We start from the raw sequence: 16,998 nt of genomic DNA on the forward strand, positions 1-16,998 counted from the left end.
TGGAGAACGTGTCGGTACCTGAGATTTTAAACAAGAAAGTATCGCATTACAAGAGTTTCTGAATGTCACGATAATATAGCGATTTATAAGTTCTTACATTTAACGTACTAAACTTCACTATCACCAAATTACTCGCGAGCATTTATTCACTTGGTTCAATCACTATTGTTGGCTGCAAGTAAAGCTTATTTGCCGAAAGTGAATTTAGTTTGTAGAGGCAACTCGAGAAACTGCATAATAATTGTATTCTTGCCCACACGATCGAACTTTGCGTCTTGGTCATCGGAGGCTTGAGGTTGGTTACACAGTCCGTCACGGCGAGATTTATCGTTCCTTGCACCACTGCAGGAGAGATAGAGAAAAGAAAGGCGGTGACTGCCTTCGTGTCCCACTGCAGACGTGCTGCATGTGCATTCGGGTAACAAGAGCCCGTTGACGGCCCTTTGATGCATACTTACGTGCATCCAGAAGGCTTTGAATATCGGTTTCAGTGCAGTCGCTAATGAAGCAAAATCCAATGCGTACGCCTTCGACGAACTTGTTGTTTCCACTTTCTAAGGCAAAATCGATGGCCTGCATCAAATGAAAAATATCTGTGCGTGCCCGTCTCGATAGATTCTATTCAGAGTATACTTTCGGAGATATCATTTCATATCAGTTGAAGATGCCTCTAACGAAACCCCATTGAACGTTACTTTTCGCTTCGACAGATTTAGAGAAGGGCGAGAGTACACCGTAAATACCTATATAAGCGCCAAGCATCTGCAGTTATGAAAGAGTCATTTCAAATAAATTGGCAGGCGAGTAATGCTTCTGGTTACTTGGGTACGCAATTGAATAATACGATAGTTTGGTGGACCTGTGGTATTCATGGCCTCTGAATTTACTCTTTCACTCAGGCTTCCCGACAGACCGTATGGTCGGACACGTACAGAAAACTACTTTACACTTAAATATTTTAGGACGTCTATTCTAGAAACGCTTGTTGCTGGGCAAGTTGGTGGGGTTTACAATACAGGGTGATCATTTTTAGGTTTACCGGAATACTTGAAGATTGCCTGTGGCAGATAGGATAATTCTTGTCCTTGAGCTGTATTATTTAAAGAGGCGCACATTACTAGCACGGTAAATTGAAACTCATATTCAACTAATTAACTTCTTAATTAATTACTTTATCGCGCACATTGCATTATACGAAGTGTAGCCGGTGAGTTTGCTAGACACATCCACTTGGGACGAACTTTCAAAACGACACCAGTTTCGTGATATTATTTCCCGAAGTGTGGAAAGAAATACATGGGCGTTCCATTTACTTTTATGCTTCAATGCATGAAAGAACGTTTTGTAAAAAAAAGTAAGTGGAACAACAATGAAGTTTTTACGGCGAGTTTGATGGCGTATATCTTCGAACTGGTGTCATTCTGGAAATCCATTCCAAATGGATACGCCTTGCAAACTCTCCGGCTACAATTCTTAAATTGCAATATGTGCCATCATGTAATTCATTAATGAGCCAATTAATAAATCTTTTTTAATTGTTAGAAATTTTTTTTCAATTTCTCGTGCAAGGAATGTCCACCTCTCTGCATAATCCATCACAAGGACTAGCATTATGTTAATTCCAACAGGCACGCATTTAAAAATTCCGTGAAAACTTAAAAATGATCATCCCGTACGTTGTTGTGCTTGTCCGTGTCTTGTGCTTTGGGTGGTGTCTGTTTTCGCGCAGACAAAAAAAAATATTTCCGCTACTCCGCTCGGTCAACTTTTGTATCTCATGCGCTGAGGATACGCCCGGAGAAAAGCAACCTCACCACTTCAGCCCTATCGTTCTGCTCAAGTTGAAACTGGAATGCGTTGTGCAAGCTCAAACACCACGTATATCCGTCACCATCACAATAATTGAAGTTAACAGATATCCACAAACTTTGGTAAATGGTAGAAATTGGACCCTGAAATGAGCGCAGTATGAGAAAATGTGACTTTTCTTTCTCGCCGGTTCACAAGATTTCGAAATCGCGAAAAGGTTGCTGTTTGGGCATGACGAAATGGACGTGAAGTATATGTCACTGGAGAACAGCATATAGGCTACCAAACCTCATGCGGGCCATTGGCAGTGTCGCAAGATTTTGGGAAGTTAGGGCTTTCCGTTCCTGCTCGGCTCAGTTCTTCATAGAGCGTCCCCAATTCCTTATCCCTCCCGATTTTAAGTGAACGGCCTATATCATTCTTGGGGGGCCGTGAATGGGTATGCAAGTAATACTAGCGGGCACAAGTCACTGGTCGCAAAACGACATATTCATCCACGGTCAAAGCGGATTTCCTGTCCGCAAATACAAGATTGTCAAGCCAGACGCGATGCATTTACTGACACATAGAGACGGCAACAACAGGATGCACATTTGTCAGCCAGGCAGGACTCGGGCTCACGAATAATGTACACTGCAGGCGGTGTTTACGCAGGCTCGCTTATCTTGGCTGGAGCAAGATTTAAAGCCTGATGTCATTCAAAATGGGCGTTTATTCGAGCAACTAGGTGGCATTGGCATAGCATGCATGTTAGGCGTACTGTCGCGACCGTTCTTTGTTTTCCCACATGAATTGTTCACGATACCTCTGAAATGGGTTCTCACCGGCATTTCCCATGGGCAATGCATGCAACAAAACGCGAGGCGCCTGTTCGGCGAAAGCCATGGTTGTTGCTCACCCTAGGGTGGGACATTGTGATGGCAGGAGTCAGGTACCGGAGCACATCAGTGACGTTGCTATCCAGGTACACGTTGCAGTAGTGGGCTCGTGCTGTTTCTCTACCATAGAAATCCCGCACTACCGTCTCGATGCACTCGTCGAAAGCTCCCACGTCTGAAAGAGTGCCTTGGAATAGCCCAGTGGGATACTTTCCTGAGGCATCTAACACTGAAAAAAAAGAAGTCACTTTGTGATATAGCAACTATCTCGGTTTATGCTACTTTTCCAAGTAATTTTACGCTCACTTCACGCCTACCATTTCTTACTTATGCCCTTTTTTGATCTCTCCATAAAAATTTACCTCCAAATATAAAGCGAACATAATGGTTACTTAGCTTCAATGTGTCATAATTTTTAAGGGCGTACCATACAATATACTGTGGCCCAGCAATAGACCGCATAGTTTATTTCGACGGATATGTCTCATTCTATCCTTTCCGGAAATTTTTTTGCCTCTTATGGCCACACACTTGCGAGATCAAGCGATGAATAGGATTCATAGGATTCATCGGATAGTCGAAATATATATATGAAGGAGAAGAAAGAGAACCGAGGGGCCAGATTGTTATTAATCATATCATAAGAAGCCAACAAACATTGACACCAATGACTGCATAGGGGAAATTACTTGTACTTACTAAATGAATTAGAGAAATTATAAGTAAAAGGAAATGAAAGTGGATGAAAAAACAAGTTGCCGCAGGTGGGGAACGATATATATATATATACACAAAAACAAAGAAATGACTAGGCTCCAACCGCTAGCTCTGCGGTCGCTCCATTGGTAAGAGCATCGCACGCGTAATGCGAAAACGTGGGTTTATATCCCACCGGCGGCCAGTTGTTTTTTAATCCACTTTCATTTCCATAAATTTATCATTTCTTTAATTCAATAGGTAAGTACTTGCTAATTATCAGTAGTAATTGCGGGCTCTGTCTTCCAGCCTCTGCGTTTCCTTTTATATCGTCTCTCTTACCGTTATGTAGGCTTTCGCACTAAGTTTTTTAATGCTGCGATTAACTCCCCACTATTTCATCTTCTCAGCAGTTACATCACACCCGTTAGACCTACATCCACTACACGTCATCATGAGTCATATATATATATATATATATATATATATATATATATATATATATATATAAACGAGAAGAAAGGGTTTTAACCGAGGGACCCGATATTTATTAGTCATATAATGAGAAGCCAACAAACACTGACACCAAGTACAACATAGGGGAAATTGCATGTGCTTAATAAATGAAATAAAGTAATGATAAATTACTGGAAATTAAAGTGGATGAAAAACAACTTGCCGCAGGTGGGTACCGAACCCACAACCTTCGCATGTCGCGTGCGATGCTCTACCAATTGAGCTACCGCGGCGGCGTTTCCCCATCCACTTTCTGGGGTATTTATGTGTACTAGTAGAACCCTGGGAGTGTTAGCCAGCGCCCCCACTCACAGACCTTGGCGGCGGACGTGGAACGTCTTTTTTTGCCGCAGGCGTCACGAGAACGTGATCTTTTCGGGTGAAGGCAACTGGTCAATAAACCCACATATGCTACCTGAAGGCATCAATGTTGCCGGATTCGAGACCCTCGTTAAGTGATAAACGAGAAGAAAGGGTTTTAACCGAGGGACCCGGTCAGTGTTTGTTGGCTTCTCATTATATGACTATATATATATATATATATATATATATATATATATATATATATATATATATATATATATATATATATATATATATATATATATATATATATATATATATATATCATCTTCTCAGCAGTTACATCACACCCGTTAGACCTACATCCACTACACGTCATCATGAGTCATATATATATTACCGTTGCATCACCACAACCAGGCATTCAAATAAACATTTTTTTACGTTCTTTTTTCTTTTGACGTAATGCGCGTCCTATGGCGGCGCTGTTAACGGAGCTCCGGTGAGGTCAGTCGGGAAGCCTCCGGCTAGAATATATCATCATTTTGACTCGATTTCTGGTGCTCTGACTGCGTCGCGCGTAGCACGGCGCTCCCCAATTACTGTCTGTATTTTTCTTTTCATTTTTATTTCTATAAATGACAGCGTTAGAAAGGCAACAAACGTTGTATATTTAATGTATCTTTTATATCACCAGCCGACGTGGTAGTACAGTGGCTATGGCGTTGGGCTGCTAAGCTCAAGGTCGCCGACTCGACCCCGGCCGCGGCGGCCGCATTTCGATGGGGGCGAAATGCAGAAACGTTCCCGTATACGTACATTTAGGTGCACGTTAAAGAACCGCAAGTGGTCAAAATGAATCCGCAGTCGTTCACTGCGGCGTGCCTCATAATCATACGGTAGTTTTGGCACTTGACATCCCAGAATGTAATTTTTTTTATTAAAAAAAGACCGCGTAACCACCGCCCTCGGGGCAGCGACACGATCTTTTGACTCAGTTACAAAACATCGCGCCGAGCGAGTAAATGGGAGCTTGAAAATGAAGCATGATCAAAGGGCTCATTCGCGAAATTTCGCGTCGACTAAGTGACATTGTAGACGAATGCACACTTTAAATTTCGCTCATAATTCTATTTAATTGGTGTTGCATATAGAAAACTTTTTTCTGATCAGAAAGATGTCTTTTTTTTTTAATGACAAGTGGCTTACCTCGAACATTAGTTGTACCACGCTCTATCATATTTCGCAGTTGTCAAGCATGCTTCACACTATTCACTTGCAAGTACATATCATTACCGCTTTCTAATGCAAAAATATTATTTGTTCAGGTTAGCATGGTACTGTTTCTGTTCAACACCCTTTTAGACAACCGGAGGCCACTCGGAAGGCATCACTTTCTGAGCGTAAGAATAAAGAGATTCTCATAAAAAAGAAGTAAACGCAGGAACTCCTGTGAACATATTTATTGCGCCTTTGTTGCCTTCACGTAGCGTGCGCGCTCGTGTGCAGCGCAGCAGCGGAGTTCCCCCCCCCCTCCTCTGACGTCACACGCGAGAGGGCGCTACTCAAACAGTTCGGGGCTAATAGAACTGTGGAATGAGTTACTCGGTCTAGATGGATCTTTATGGCCTGCTGACTTCCTTTTATTACATTGCGTTCCATTGATTTTGCATTGCATCTTGCTTTTCTTCTTTGCCATCTTTGTATCTCGGACTCCCACTCCTGCAATAGGCATTTGGGGCTTCAGTATGTTTGAATGAATGAATGAATGAGTTGTTACATTTTACGAGGTTTTCAGATATCTATGCTTTAAGTGCTACCGGGACTTCGACTGCATATTCATAGAGCCCATGCGTGACGTTTCTTTTTCTGTCAGACTTTCGGGGAATTTCTTCGCCACAAATACTATGCATTGTCATTAAATTGTGTTCACTGCTGCCAGACGTGCTGCACCTTCCATCTTTCTTTTACACGCTGTCGACATCCCATTTTACAATAATAAATGGAGGAAGCTTCTACAAATTATGAAGTAATGTTTGAAGAGCGTTTAACAAGAGCGTAGATAAGAGGTTCACTGCGAAGTCGCTGTGTGAGCAATGAACTAGGCAAATGTGATGCTTTCAAACCATTCTGTGGTCGTTTGAGTCAACCAGCCTAAAATGGGATAAATGCATGGAAGGCTTGCAGCTTGTTTTCTTCTCTTTACTTGCGTTTCTCATAGTGGTGTAAGCATAGGCGCTGACTATACGAGGGGGCTCCGGGGCCCGAGCGCCCTTTGGAGTTTTTCGGGGGGGGGGGGGGGGGGGGGGCTAAGCCTCGCCGGGCGATGCCCAAGCCCACGCCCGCTTCTCCCATACACACACCTAAAGTGCCATTACAAGATCTTTGTCATCCAAATTATTTGATGTTTCCTTTGACTTCCCTCGACCTTTCCATTTGAAACTTTACTGGGTTACTGGGGCTAATAGCTTACTGCATCATTGTTGGCGCGGACGTACACGGCTTTTAATTGCTATTTTCCCTTTATTTCTGCGATAATAGGAGCACACGCGCATTATAAAGCGCTAGCGGCGGCTGCCTCATCCGTATTTTTTCATTTCAACATTGCTTAAATTTCCACTGCAAACACCACGCACATACAGAATATGTCTAATTTTACACACAGGACAAAGTGTACCACATTTTTGAAAGAGATGGAGGTAGCCAATTAAAAGTTATTTCTAAAGGCATGGATAGCCTATACCTAGAGAATGAATATGTTGATGTATGTTCAAAACGCTTCAAATTTCTTTGTGTGCTTTTTTGACCTTGAAAAGAAGAAAACCCCTAAAGACTTCAATAACCCCTTCGGCAGAGTCTTTTATCAATGGCGTGTGAAATGCACGTGAATGTTGCGTGTCTCAGTATTGCCTCTCTTTCCAGTAAGCACTGCTAACGACTCATGAAAAAAAATGCATTTCGAATAATTTAGAACATTTATTAGGGATGGAAACATCGTCACTTGCATGCAAATGTCATAAATATACTATACAGGGTGTCCCAGTTAACTATATCATGCACCAAGATGTAAAAAAAAAGAGCAATTCGTTACTCAAAGGAAACTTAGTGCATATTGTTTAGAGTACGGTGGTGTAGCTGCCAGTAATCTTCTCTTTGCTGAGATTTAATTAGGTAATTGTAATTATCTAACTCAACACGTACTATCCTAATTTTTAAAGCGTAAAGGAGACATTTGAAAGCACAACGAAGGGACATCTAACTGCGGTATTTCCAGCGAGGTACTATTTGCGTATTAATTTTTTTCCGACTGATAAATAAAACCCGCGAAATATGTAGAATACCACGGGACTGCGGTCCCACCCGGATCACAAAGCAACGCCCTTGAACAGGCTCCCTCTGAACAATCCAGAACGAAATAAAGAAAATAAAGAAAAACATTGTGATCGAGCTAGTGTCTTAACTGCCGCACCCTGGCCGAAGTAACACGTCGCGTTTGGTGTTAGTTGGAAGCAAGCTGTGGTATTTGTTGTCTTAGCGTAGATAAAGTGCACGGATGTTCTTTTTTCTTGCAACAAAAGCTATCCCTACAAAAGCGAATCGACAACGTCAGTGCAAATGTTTAAAGGTGCGTTTTTTTTTTTCGTCCCAGTCACCATGTCATTCTCTAATGAGCAGATGGTAAAAATTATCCTTGCCTTGGGATCTGCAAATGACAACAAGAGGAAGGCCGCAAATCACTCATGGAAGTGTGACGGCAGACCAAGCGCATCAACTATCATCAGATATTATGAAAACCTGACACAAACCGGCAGCTTCAAGAAACAGCGGCGGAGAATTCCATCTTTGAGTCCTAACCTACGCATGGATGTTCTACCATTTATGGCCTCAAATCCTCATGCTAGCGTGCGGGACGTGGCCGCACAGGTACCAATTTCCAAGTCATCCTTTTAGAATATTCTAAATCACGGCCTTTCACCCGTACCACCTTAACCAGCACAAATGCTTGGAAGATAGGGACCTGTAGAATCGTCTAGATTTCTGGTATTGGGTTCTCACAAAAGTTGATGAGTCACCAGACTTTTTGAGCAACATACTGTGCACAGATGAAGTCAATTTTCCCAGAAATGCCTAGGTAAATTTGCATAATGCACACTATTGGAGGGACTCCAATCCACACTGGGTAAAGCGCAATCAGCACCAGTCCGAGTGTTCGCTCAATGTGCGATTCGGAATTTACGCCGGTGCTACAATCGGCCCCATCTTCGATCACACACTGACGACAGCGTTACGTAAATAAAATCCTTTAAGGAGTGGTGGATGAGTTTCTCACAAGTCCCGCTGTCACCTTTTTCACTTCTATGGTATCAGTAAGATGGCGCACCCGCACACAGCAGCAGTCGAGCACGAAACTGGCTGGATGCGACTTTTCATGCGCAGTAGATTGGAAAGCACGGGCCGGTAAATTGGCCGGCCAGGTCACCTGACCTCTCTCCACTCTATTTCTTTCTTTGGGGTTATGTGAAGGAGGAGGAAGAGACAAAGGAGAGGAAAGACAGGGAGCTTAGCCAGTGTAAGTACCGGCTGGCTACCCTGTGCTGGGGAAAGGGGTAAAGGGAATAAAAGGAGAAAGAAGAAGAAGAGAAAAAAAGGAAAAAAGAAAATTCACACAGTAACGCGAAACTACGCGCTACAACGTTCAAAGGCGGTCGCACAATTCGCATGTCCTTAAAAACTTCAGCAAAGCCCTTAAGGCCTTGAGTGCCGAAGCCCGTCTGGACCAATGTCCTAGAGATTTTTCCTCTGTAAAGGGGCGATTGTCCAGTTTTGCGAGAGCGGTCACGAGCACTTTTCTTCGCACTTTGTAACGGGGACAAAGATCGTGCTTACATGACTGACATGGATGTCAGATTAGTTCAAGGCAAAGAACACGGATATTAGCCGCTGAAAATGTGATAAAATGGACACAGTACTGCGTCGCTGCAAAAGGAGACCTACTCGAACACGTCCTCTAGGCAGCAGCTGGTGTTCAACAGAGCTTACGAATTCATAGATAATAAGGGGACACTGAAATATGAAGGTCTTCTTTTTTTTTGGCCAGACATCATGATTAGCGATACGGCTCATTTAGAAGTAGTATATTTACTTTCTTTAACGCATGGGTTTTGCCTTTTCTGTACACGCTGTTCGTTTCCCGGTCTGTTTATTTCGTCCATTTTTTTTTACACGAACCTGTTTTTGCAGCACGTATGCACTTTCATTAAAAATAAAACGCTCACATTAATTTGGCTTTGGTCCGAAGCAAGTTTCTGGCGCCAAATATAGCTTCGCGCGTACACTTTCGATGCCGCGCTAGCAAAGCGGGGTTTTGAAAGACTCTATGTTTAATACATTGCTTTTCGCATTTCATGCGTGGTCAGAGCGGAGCTTCGGCCACGTTATGAAGGGGCTTTGGTTATCAATGTGACCAGTAGGCCTTGTGAGACGGATAATAAGTGTGACGTAGAAATGAGAGGAAGGATTAGCTGCGAGGCCACGAAACCCGCTGTTGGTGCTCCTTCCGTACCATTATCAAGGTGATGCACTGTCTCTTCGGGTTTGCGATAGGCAATACAGTTGCTTTCAATCAGCTTATTTGAGGGCGCTACTTTATGGATGTGGTTGGTTACTAACTCACTTAGTAACCAACATGAGGATAAGCCGGGTTCACTCGAAATCAGAATCAACAGCAGTGACGCGCAGCAGCGCTTATACTCGAACTCACAGAAAAAAAAAAGAAAGAGAGAGAGAGAGAGAGCACAGTGTCGCCGGGAAGGCGAGGCAGTGTTAGTGATAGCCAAGTATGCGACAGTTACACGAAGGAAGATTACACCACTGAGAGGCTGTAAAAATGAACTGTCTCCTACTATGAGGTATATATATATATATATATATATATATATATATATATATATATATATATATATATATATATATATATATATATATATATATATATATATATATATATATATATATATATAGCTATATATAAATGAGGTACTATATAACGCCGTCACTTCAGCGCTCAATTCTTCGCGGTCACACGAAGTTTCTTCAAGTGATATATATATATATCATCACCAACCTGGCTACGCCCATAGCAGGGCAAAGGCCTCTCCCACACTTCTCCAACTACCCCGGTCGTGTGTTAATTGTGGCCATGTTGTCCCTGCAAATTTCTTAATCTCATCCGTCCACCAAACTTCCTGCCGCCCACTGCTACGCTTTCCTTCTCTTGCAATCCTGTCCGTAACACTTAATGACCATTGGTTATCTCCCTTCGTCATTACATGCACTGGTCATGCCCATTTCTTTTTCTTGATTGCAACTAAGATGTCATTACCTCGAGTTTGTTTCCTCACCCAATCTGCTCTCTTCATATCCCCCCCTTTAACGTTACACTCATCATTCTTCTTTCCATAGCTCGTTGCGTCGTCCTCAATTTAAGCAGAACCCTTTTCGTAAGCCTCCAGGTTTCTGCCCCGTAGGTGAGTACTGGTACTCCACCGCTCGTGATATAGCATCCTTCCTCCTGAAAAACTTTACTCTCCGTCACGGTGCACCTCGCGAACTTTTGAGGGATAGAGGACGTGTCTTCCTCTCCGAAGTCGTAAACGCTCTCCTTGCTGAATGTCGCATCGTTCATTGCAGCACCACCGCCTACCATCCTCAAACTAATGCTCTGACGGAAAGATTTAACCGCACCCTTGGCGATATGCTCTCCAAATACGTCACCTCTGATCACACTGACTGGGACCTCATTTTGCCATTCATCACGTTCGCCTACAACACTGCACCACAGGCGACCACGAACTTCTCTTCCTCTTCCTCTTCCATTCTTCCTCTTTTATGGCCGCGAACCTTCGACTACCCTCGACACAATTCTTCCATACAGACACGACTCATTCGAATGTCTCTGAAGCTGGTCGCCGCGCAGCGGAATGCCGTCAGCTCTCCCGTTCCTTCACAGCCGTCGACCAATGGCAACAAAAATCTTGACGTGACGATGATCACCCGCATTGTCATTTTCTTCCGGACTCCCTTGTGTGGCTTTGGGTTCCTGCTGTTCCTACTGGACTCTCATCCAAGCTTGTCCCCAAATTTAAAGGACCCTACCATGTTGTAGCGCAGACATCGCCTGTGAACTATATATTGTCGAGCCTGTCACACCACCTACGGACCAACGCTGTCGTGGTCGTAAAAGCGTCCACGTACAACGCCTGAAGCCGTATGACGAACCCGTGATTCTATGTTCACCATGAGTCACCGGGATGGCTCCGTTTCTTATGGGGGACGAATGTAGTGAAGAGAAATGCCCGGCGCTGCAGCCACATCTCCAGTCGTCCTGGAGGCGCGAGCTCGAGATTGCCTGAGCTGCTCTGGATGAGACATGCTGTCTGCTGCACGTTGCTGCACGTGTATACGAGATTAGAAATACGACACAATGTGTCTCTGTGTTAATTTATTAAGCCCTTTGTTGCAGGAAGGCTACGTCAATCCAGTGAAACAAATATAAAACGGCCATACGTGGTCACACGTGCTTCCAGCTTTCTGGAGAAAGCAGGAAGCTTCACTGATTCCTCGGAGTCGTTATGCATAACCAATCAGGGGCCGCCAAGCATGACTTCATTCGACGCGCAGGTCCAGTTCACTGTTCCAGTGACGGATTACCAAATGTTTTGTTCGCTATGACAGCAGGATCATTAAAGGCGATGCTCGCTGAGCAATGTAGCAATTAAGTGGTATGCCTACCCCTTGGAGCCAACGTTTCCGCCTTCTTTCCATTAACTCTTGCAAGGTTATCAACTCACGTACGGACAGATAAGCTGCGGGATTTCATTAACGCAACATTTATTTATAGGAACAAATCATGTTTTGTTGACTATAATAAATGAGTGCTGCACGCTATCTCAATGTCTTGCTTTCACCGACAAAAGTACGCCCGCTAACGCTTAAAAGCACGTACGCAGTCAAAGTTTTGTTTGATAAAGATACCGGATAACCTTTAAAGCAATGCACATTACACAACACAAATTGCTTTGCAGTGCCTTCATGCAGTGGAGGTTTAGCTCAGTGCAGGGTACCAAAGCAGAAACTCTCATCTGGCTGACCTCCCTGCCTTTCCTCTCCCTCTGTAGTCTCATACTCTGGGACCTGGTTTATGCCTGATATGAGCAGCTAATATCGCGTCGATTTTGCATTCTTATCGTAGTATGAGCAACATATTGAAGAAGGTGTGTGCAGTGGGCATGTGCATCATCTCCATTTAGTGTGCTGAATATTTTGTTGTTCCCACTTAATACGTGATTCAATAATGTTTTAGCACTTGCATTAATTTGTGATATATGAGACATCAGTGTAAACCCCTATAGACAGCCCATATGTGTTAATGGCAAACAGTTATATAGTTATGCTAACTGAGAAATATTTCTAACTACATTGGTTTCCAAAATCTTTTACAGCGCTCACAATTGTTCTGTGCTGCTGATGTTGTCAACTTGTCGGGTCGTATTCGCACCACTAACATCGTCCCCTGTACTTCCAACACAAGTATCAGATTCTTGGCCTCTTTGGTCATCTAACATGTCTGCGTCTTTGCATAAATCCTCTTGCGCACACGAAAGTGTTCTTCACAGCAACGTAGCATAAAAATGTCTATTTAGGCCAAGAATGACATGGCGTAGCTCATATCTCACGTGTGGCATCTCCTATTCGACGCGCAAGTCGCTCCAACTGTTTCGGTATTTGCCAAAATTTCCTTACTATACCAGAAGAGTCATGGCTCCCAGACATAATTAAAACAAATCCCAACACAGTCAACCTTCTAAGCTTTTGCGGGAGCCCAATGTCACCAAGTCATAGTGTACTACTTTTGGAATACTTCAATAACGAACACCTGATCAAAGTGAACACAGTTCAACGACTCAGGAGGGAGAAAACGAAGTCAGCTTCACCGTAACAAAGCTCTGCAGTACATTCCTGTGAAGAAGTTATAGTTAATGTTGTTGTTGACATAAACTTTTCGCGTATTATCTGGTCTTGCAGCCGTATCAAGAAATAATAACCAACAAATAAAATCCTAAACATAGAAAGTGTCAAAACAACGTTCATCTGCCGTTTTCTTCACATGGTATAGGTCTGAAAAGCCCGAATTAATTCTCTACTTCTTGCGTTACTAACATCAAACATTATGTATGTGATGTGGAACGCAAACCAACAACAACGCAAGCGGAATTGCCCTTATAGCAGAGTTTTGCTTTCAGTACCAATAATAATAATAATATTTGGGGTTTTACGTGCCAAAACCACTTTCTGATTATGAGGCACGCCGTAGTGGAGGACTCCGGAAATTTTGACCACCTGGGGTTCTTTAACGTGCACCTAAATCTAAGCACATGGGTGTTTACGCATTTCGCCCCCATCGAAATGCGGCCGCCGTGGCCGGGATTCGATCCCGCGACCTCGTGCTCAGCAGCCCAACACCATAGCCACTGAGCAACCACGGCGGGTGATTCAGTACCAAAGGAAGAGGTATGGTAAAAATACTACTTAGAAGACCGACCTTTTTCGTCGCTTGATTTGGGAATTAATCGGTATTCCTAGCGCACGGAGAGGCCCAGAAGATGGACCTAGGCTACAATTTCGTAAGTCCGACATGGGTTTTAATCTACATAATTAGAAGTTTGTGTATTTTGGTTAATGCATCAAATTATTATTGATTACTTCTTAGCACTTGACTTCTTTTTCTGTGAAAAATACGTTTCTGCAAATAGCCTTTTGTGTATGCAGCACTGTCTATTCGTCCGCACTTACCTTAACGCCGGTATACGGAGCTAATGAGCCTAGCTGAAAATTTTGCACAATACCAACGGTAGTCATCGCTAGTCAAGGCGTCTTGACTGCATCTGCAGAGTAGACGCAATCAAGATGCCACAGAATAAATAAATAGAAATTTAAATAAAGGAACTGCGTGCACAACGTCGCATTCCTTTTGTGGACAAAGCGAAAGGACGATTTCGTTAGGTGGAGGAAAAAAAGGCAATAAAAAGAAGAAGTCTTACGCCTGTACGCCCAGGGCTCCATGTTCCTGAGAGCCCGCAGCAGCTTCATGAGGCCCACGCTGCAGCCGGAGGAGACTTTCGCACCGATCAGCCTCCTTGCCAGAGGGCTACGCGGGTTACCCAGGAAGTCGTCCACTACGCTTTTCAGTGACTGCACTAACTCGGGCGTAGGTTGCGCCGCGGGCGGGCGTTCTTCGCTGGGCCGAGTCGTTGCCGTCGCAGCTTCCGCGGATAGTGCCGATGTTGTCGCGACAGTAGCCCCCGCAATGCAGAGGAGAATAATAAGGACGCTCGGGTATGGACGCATCTTTGCTTGAAGGCGATTGCAGTTGAATATAGGATACACCTGTTCTCGCGACGTGTCTTATCACTGCTGTTTTAGGCGCCACTTTGTGCTACGCGTGGTACGAGCCTGCCAGAATCAAACCTAAGCACCCCACGGACTCGCGTCCAGGAGGGAAGAGCCAACCTTCTCCAGACTTCGACGGCGGCCTTAGGCTGGCTATGATGACGGAATATCTGTGGTCGCTTCGGCGGCGTGGCGTTGATACTGAGCTAAACCATCACCTTTCCTCGGCCTTTGTGTCCGTTATTTCACGCCTCTTAGAAAAGCGCTTCATGAAAAAAGGGCGGGTCACAGAGGTCCGGGGCAACAGGAACAAATGCGGCACGGCTGTCCGTGTAATGTCAACGGAGCTGCGTGAGAGAGAGGAGGGTTTTTTCATGCATGATGACGCCCCGGGCGATTTGCGTCGAAACCTAGAGCTACACTCGCTCCTTCTTTCCCCCGGAGGGTCCTTGAAGCCCCACTGCTGTGGCCTGGCTTCCTCGGCTTCCGAGTCGACATGGGTGACCAGCTGCGACAGCGCTCTGGCCAGAGGACTCGCAGGATGTGCGTCACAGCGGTGTGCCCCATGAGATGGGTTCTCCAAGGCTGCTGGTGACTAGAGCGTAGGCACAATGCATGACAGTTTTATTAGAGATATGAGCGGGGCGTTCTTGGTGCTTCGTCTTGCGGAAAAAAGGTAGCTGTAGGCTATCGACAGGTTACCTTGAGCGTTGTGTCTGATGTGGAGGAAATAATAATTATTATCACATTTTTTACGAAGGGGGCAAAGGTAGAGTGTGCTAAAAAAATTCAGCATTGTAGGAGTTAAATACGAGAAACGGTCCTCACAACGAATGCTAGTTGCTTTATGGTTAGGCATATATCGAGAAAACGACCATACCCGCCGCGGTTGCTCAGTGGCTATGGTGTTAGGCTGCTGAGCACGAGGTCGCGGGATCGAATCCCGGCCACGGCGGCCGCATTTCGATGGGGGCGAAATGCGAAAACACCCGTGTACTTAGATTTAGGTGCACGTTAAAGAACCCCAGGTGGTCAAAATTTCCGGAGTCCCCCACTACGGCGTGCCTCATAATCAGAAAGTGGTTTTGGCACGTAAAACCCCATATATTATTATTAGAAAACGACCATTTAAATGGTCGTTTTCTTTAGCTAGAGGCTGTCGAGTTAACACGTTAATAACAAGCACAACGTTGTCTTAATGAGTGAGGGTATACGCAGGAGGATGGCACAGAGCTAGGGCAACCAAGGGCCGAATTTACTAAGCTTTTTGTTTGTAACAACGAAAAGCTTAGTGTAGCAGAGCCGGTACAACGTAAAGCTATTCCAAACTGTTTCTATTCCGTTTATGCAATCAGCCCTCCACGATTGGTTGAGCATTTTTCGGGCAATCCCCCGCTTCGACTGTCTGTTACGCGACGCGACGTCACGAAAACCACGAAAACTTCCCATACGATATGACGTGTTCACACTGATTATGAAAAATTCTACCGAAGAAACAAACATATTTATTTCTGATTCCACACCTTTTTCACCATTAGCCCTCCGCTATCGGTCAAAAGTTCTCCGGCTGCGCCCACGATGCCTTTCTGTCGCGCTGCGTCAGATAACCGCGAAAGCACTTCCCGTCAAAGTTACATGTATATGCATTAAAGATGCATTAATGTGCCAACCATCGAAAGTCTTTTTTTTTTTCGGAATAGACGGAGACTGCCCCGTTTTGGAAGGAATAGAAAACGTCTGTTACCGATTGCTCTGGCACTGGCTACTCGGAGCTGCCGGGCAGCATGGGTTTATTTGCGTTTAATAAAATATTTTACGTGGTAGCATAACGTTATCGAGCCTTTTCGGCACGTATACGGCATCGCTCTGCCAACTCTTCTTCTCTGAGAATACGCCTTAGCGTGATTTTTAATCTTGCGTTGTACGCCGCTACAATTTTCGATCAGCCACCGAAAGCTAAACAGGGACGCGGGCCAAACCCGGACGCCGGCACCACCTCCCTTGTCCCAGGTTATCACTGTGCACCACCTCCCTTGTCCCAGGCTTTCACTGTGCTAGTTCAGCCCCATCGGAATCATCTCCAGTTCTGCGTGCTCCTCGCCTCTTGTCAGCCAATTAGATAAAAAATCATGAGTTATTCAACTCTGAATATGGTGCATATTGATAACTAATCTATTGAAATGCATATGCAAGTGATGGGACGTATAAGCTATTGCATAGAATCCAGCGATATTGCGTCAGATTCCTGAGCTCAGCTTTTGCACACGAAGATTTGTTGACGGACACGAGAGAGAGAGAGAGAGAGGTCATAAGGCAAAGGCAGGGAGGACGGACTCGAAAAATGCCC

General features: G+C 44.4%; 1 protein-coding gene across 1 annotated transcript in view; it reads right to left on the reverse strand.

Moving 5' to 3' along the window:
* Positions 1–14,430, reverse strand: part of LOC135905764 (nose resistant to fluoxetine protein 6-like) — a 41,533-nt gene extending 27,103 nt beyond the window's left edge. The window contains exons 1-4 of the mRNA XM_065436818.2: positions 14,303–14,430; positions 2,708–2,916; positions 459–573; positions 258–342 (exon numbers count right to left, since the gene is read on the reverse strand). Of these exons, the coding sequence (XP_065292890.2) occupies positions 258–342; positions 459–573; positions 2,708–2,916; positions 14,303–14,351 (458 nt within the window). The 5' untranslated portion in view covers positions 14,352–14,430. The remainder of the gene's footprint in view (positions 1–257; positions 343–458; positions 574–2,707; positions 2,917–14,302) is intronic.
* Between the last annotated feature and the right edge of the window lie 2,568 nt (positions 14,431–16,998).

Source organism: Dermacentor albipictus, chromosome 1 (genome assembly GCF_038994185.2).
Source record: "Dermacentor albipictus isolate Rhodes 1998 colony chromosome 1, USDA_Dalb.pri_finalv2, whole genome shotgun sequence".
Taxonomy (NCBI): Eukaryota; Metazoa; Arthropoda; class Arachnida; order Ixodida; family Ixodidae; genus Dermacentor; species Dermacentor albipictus.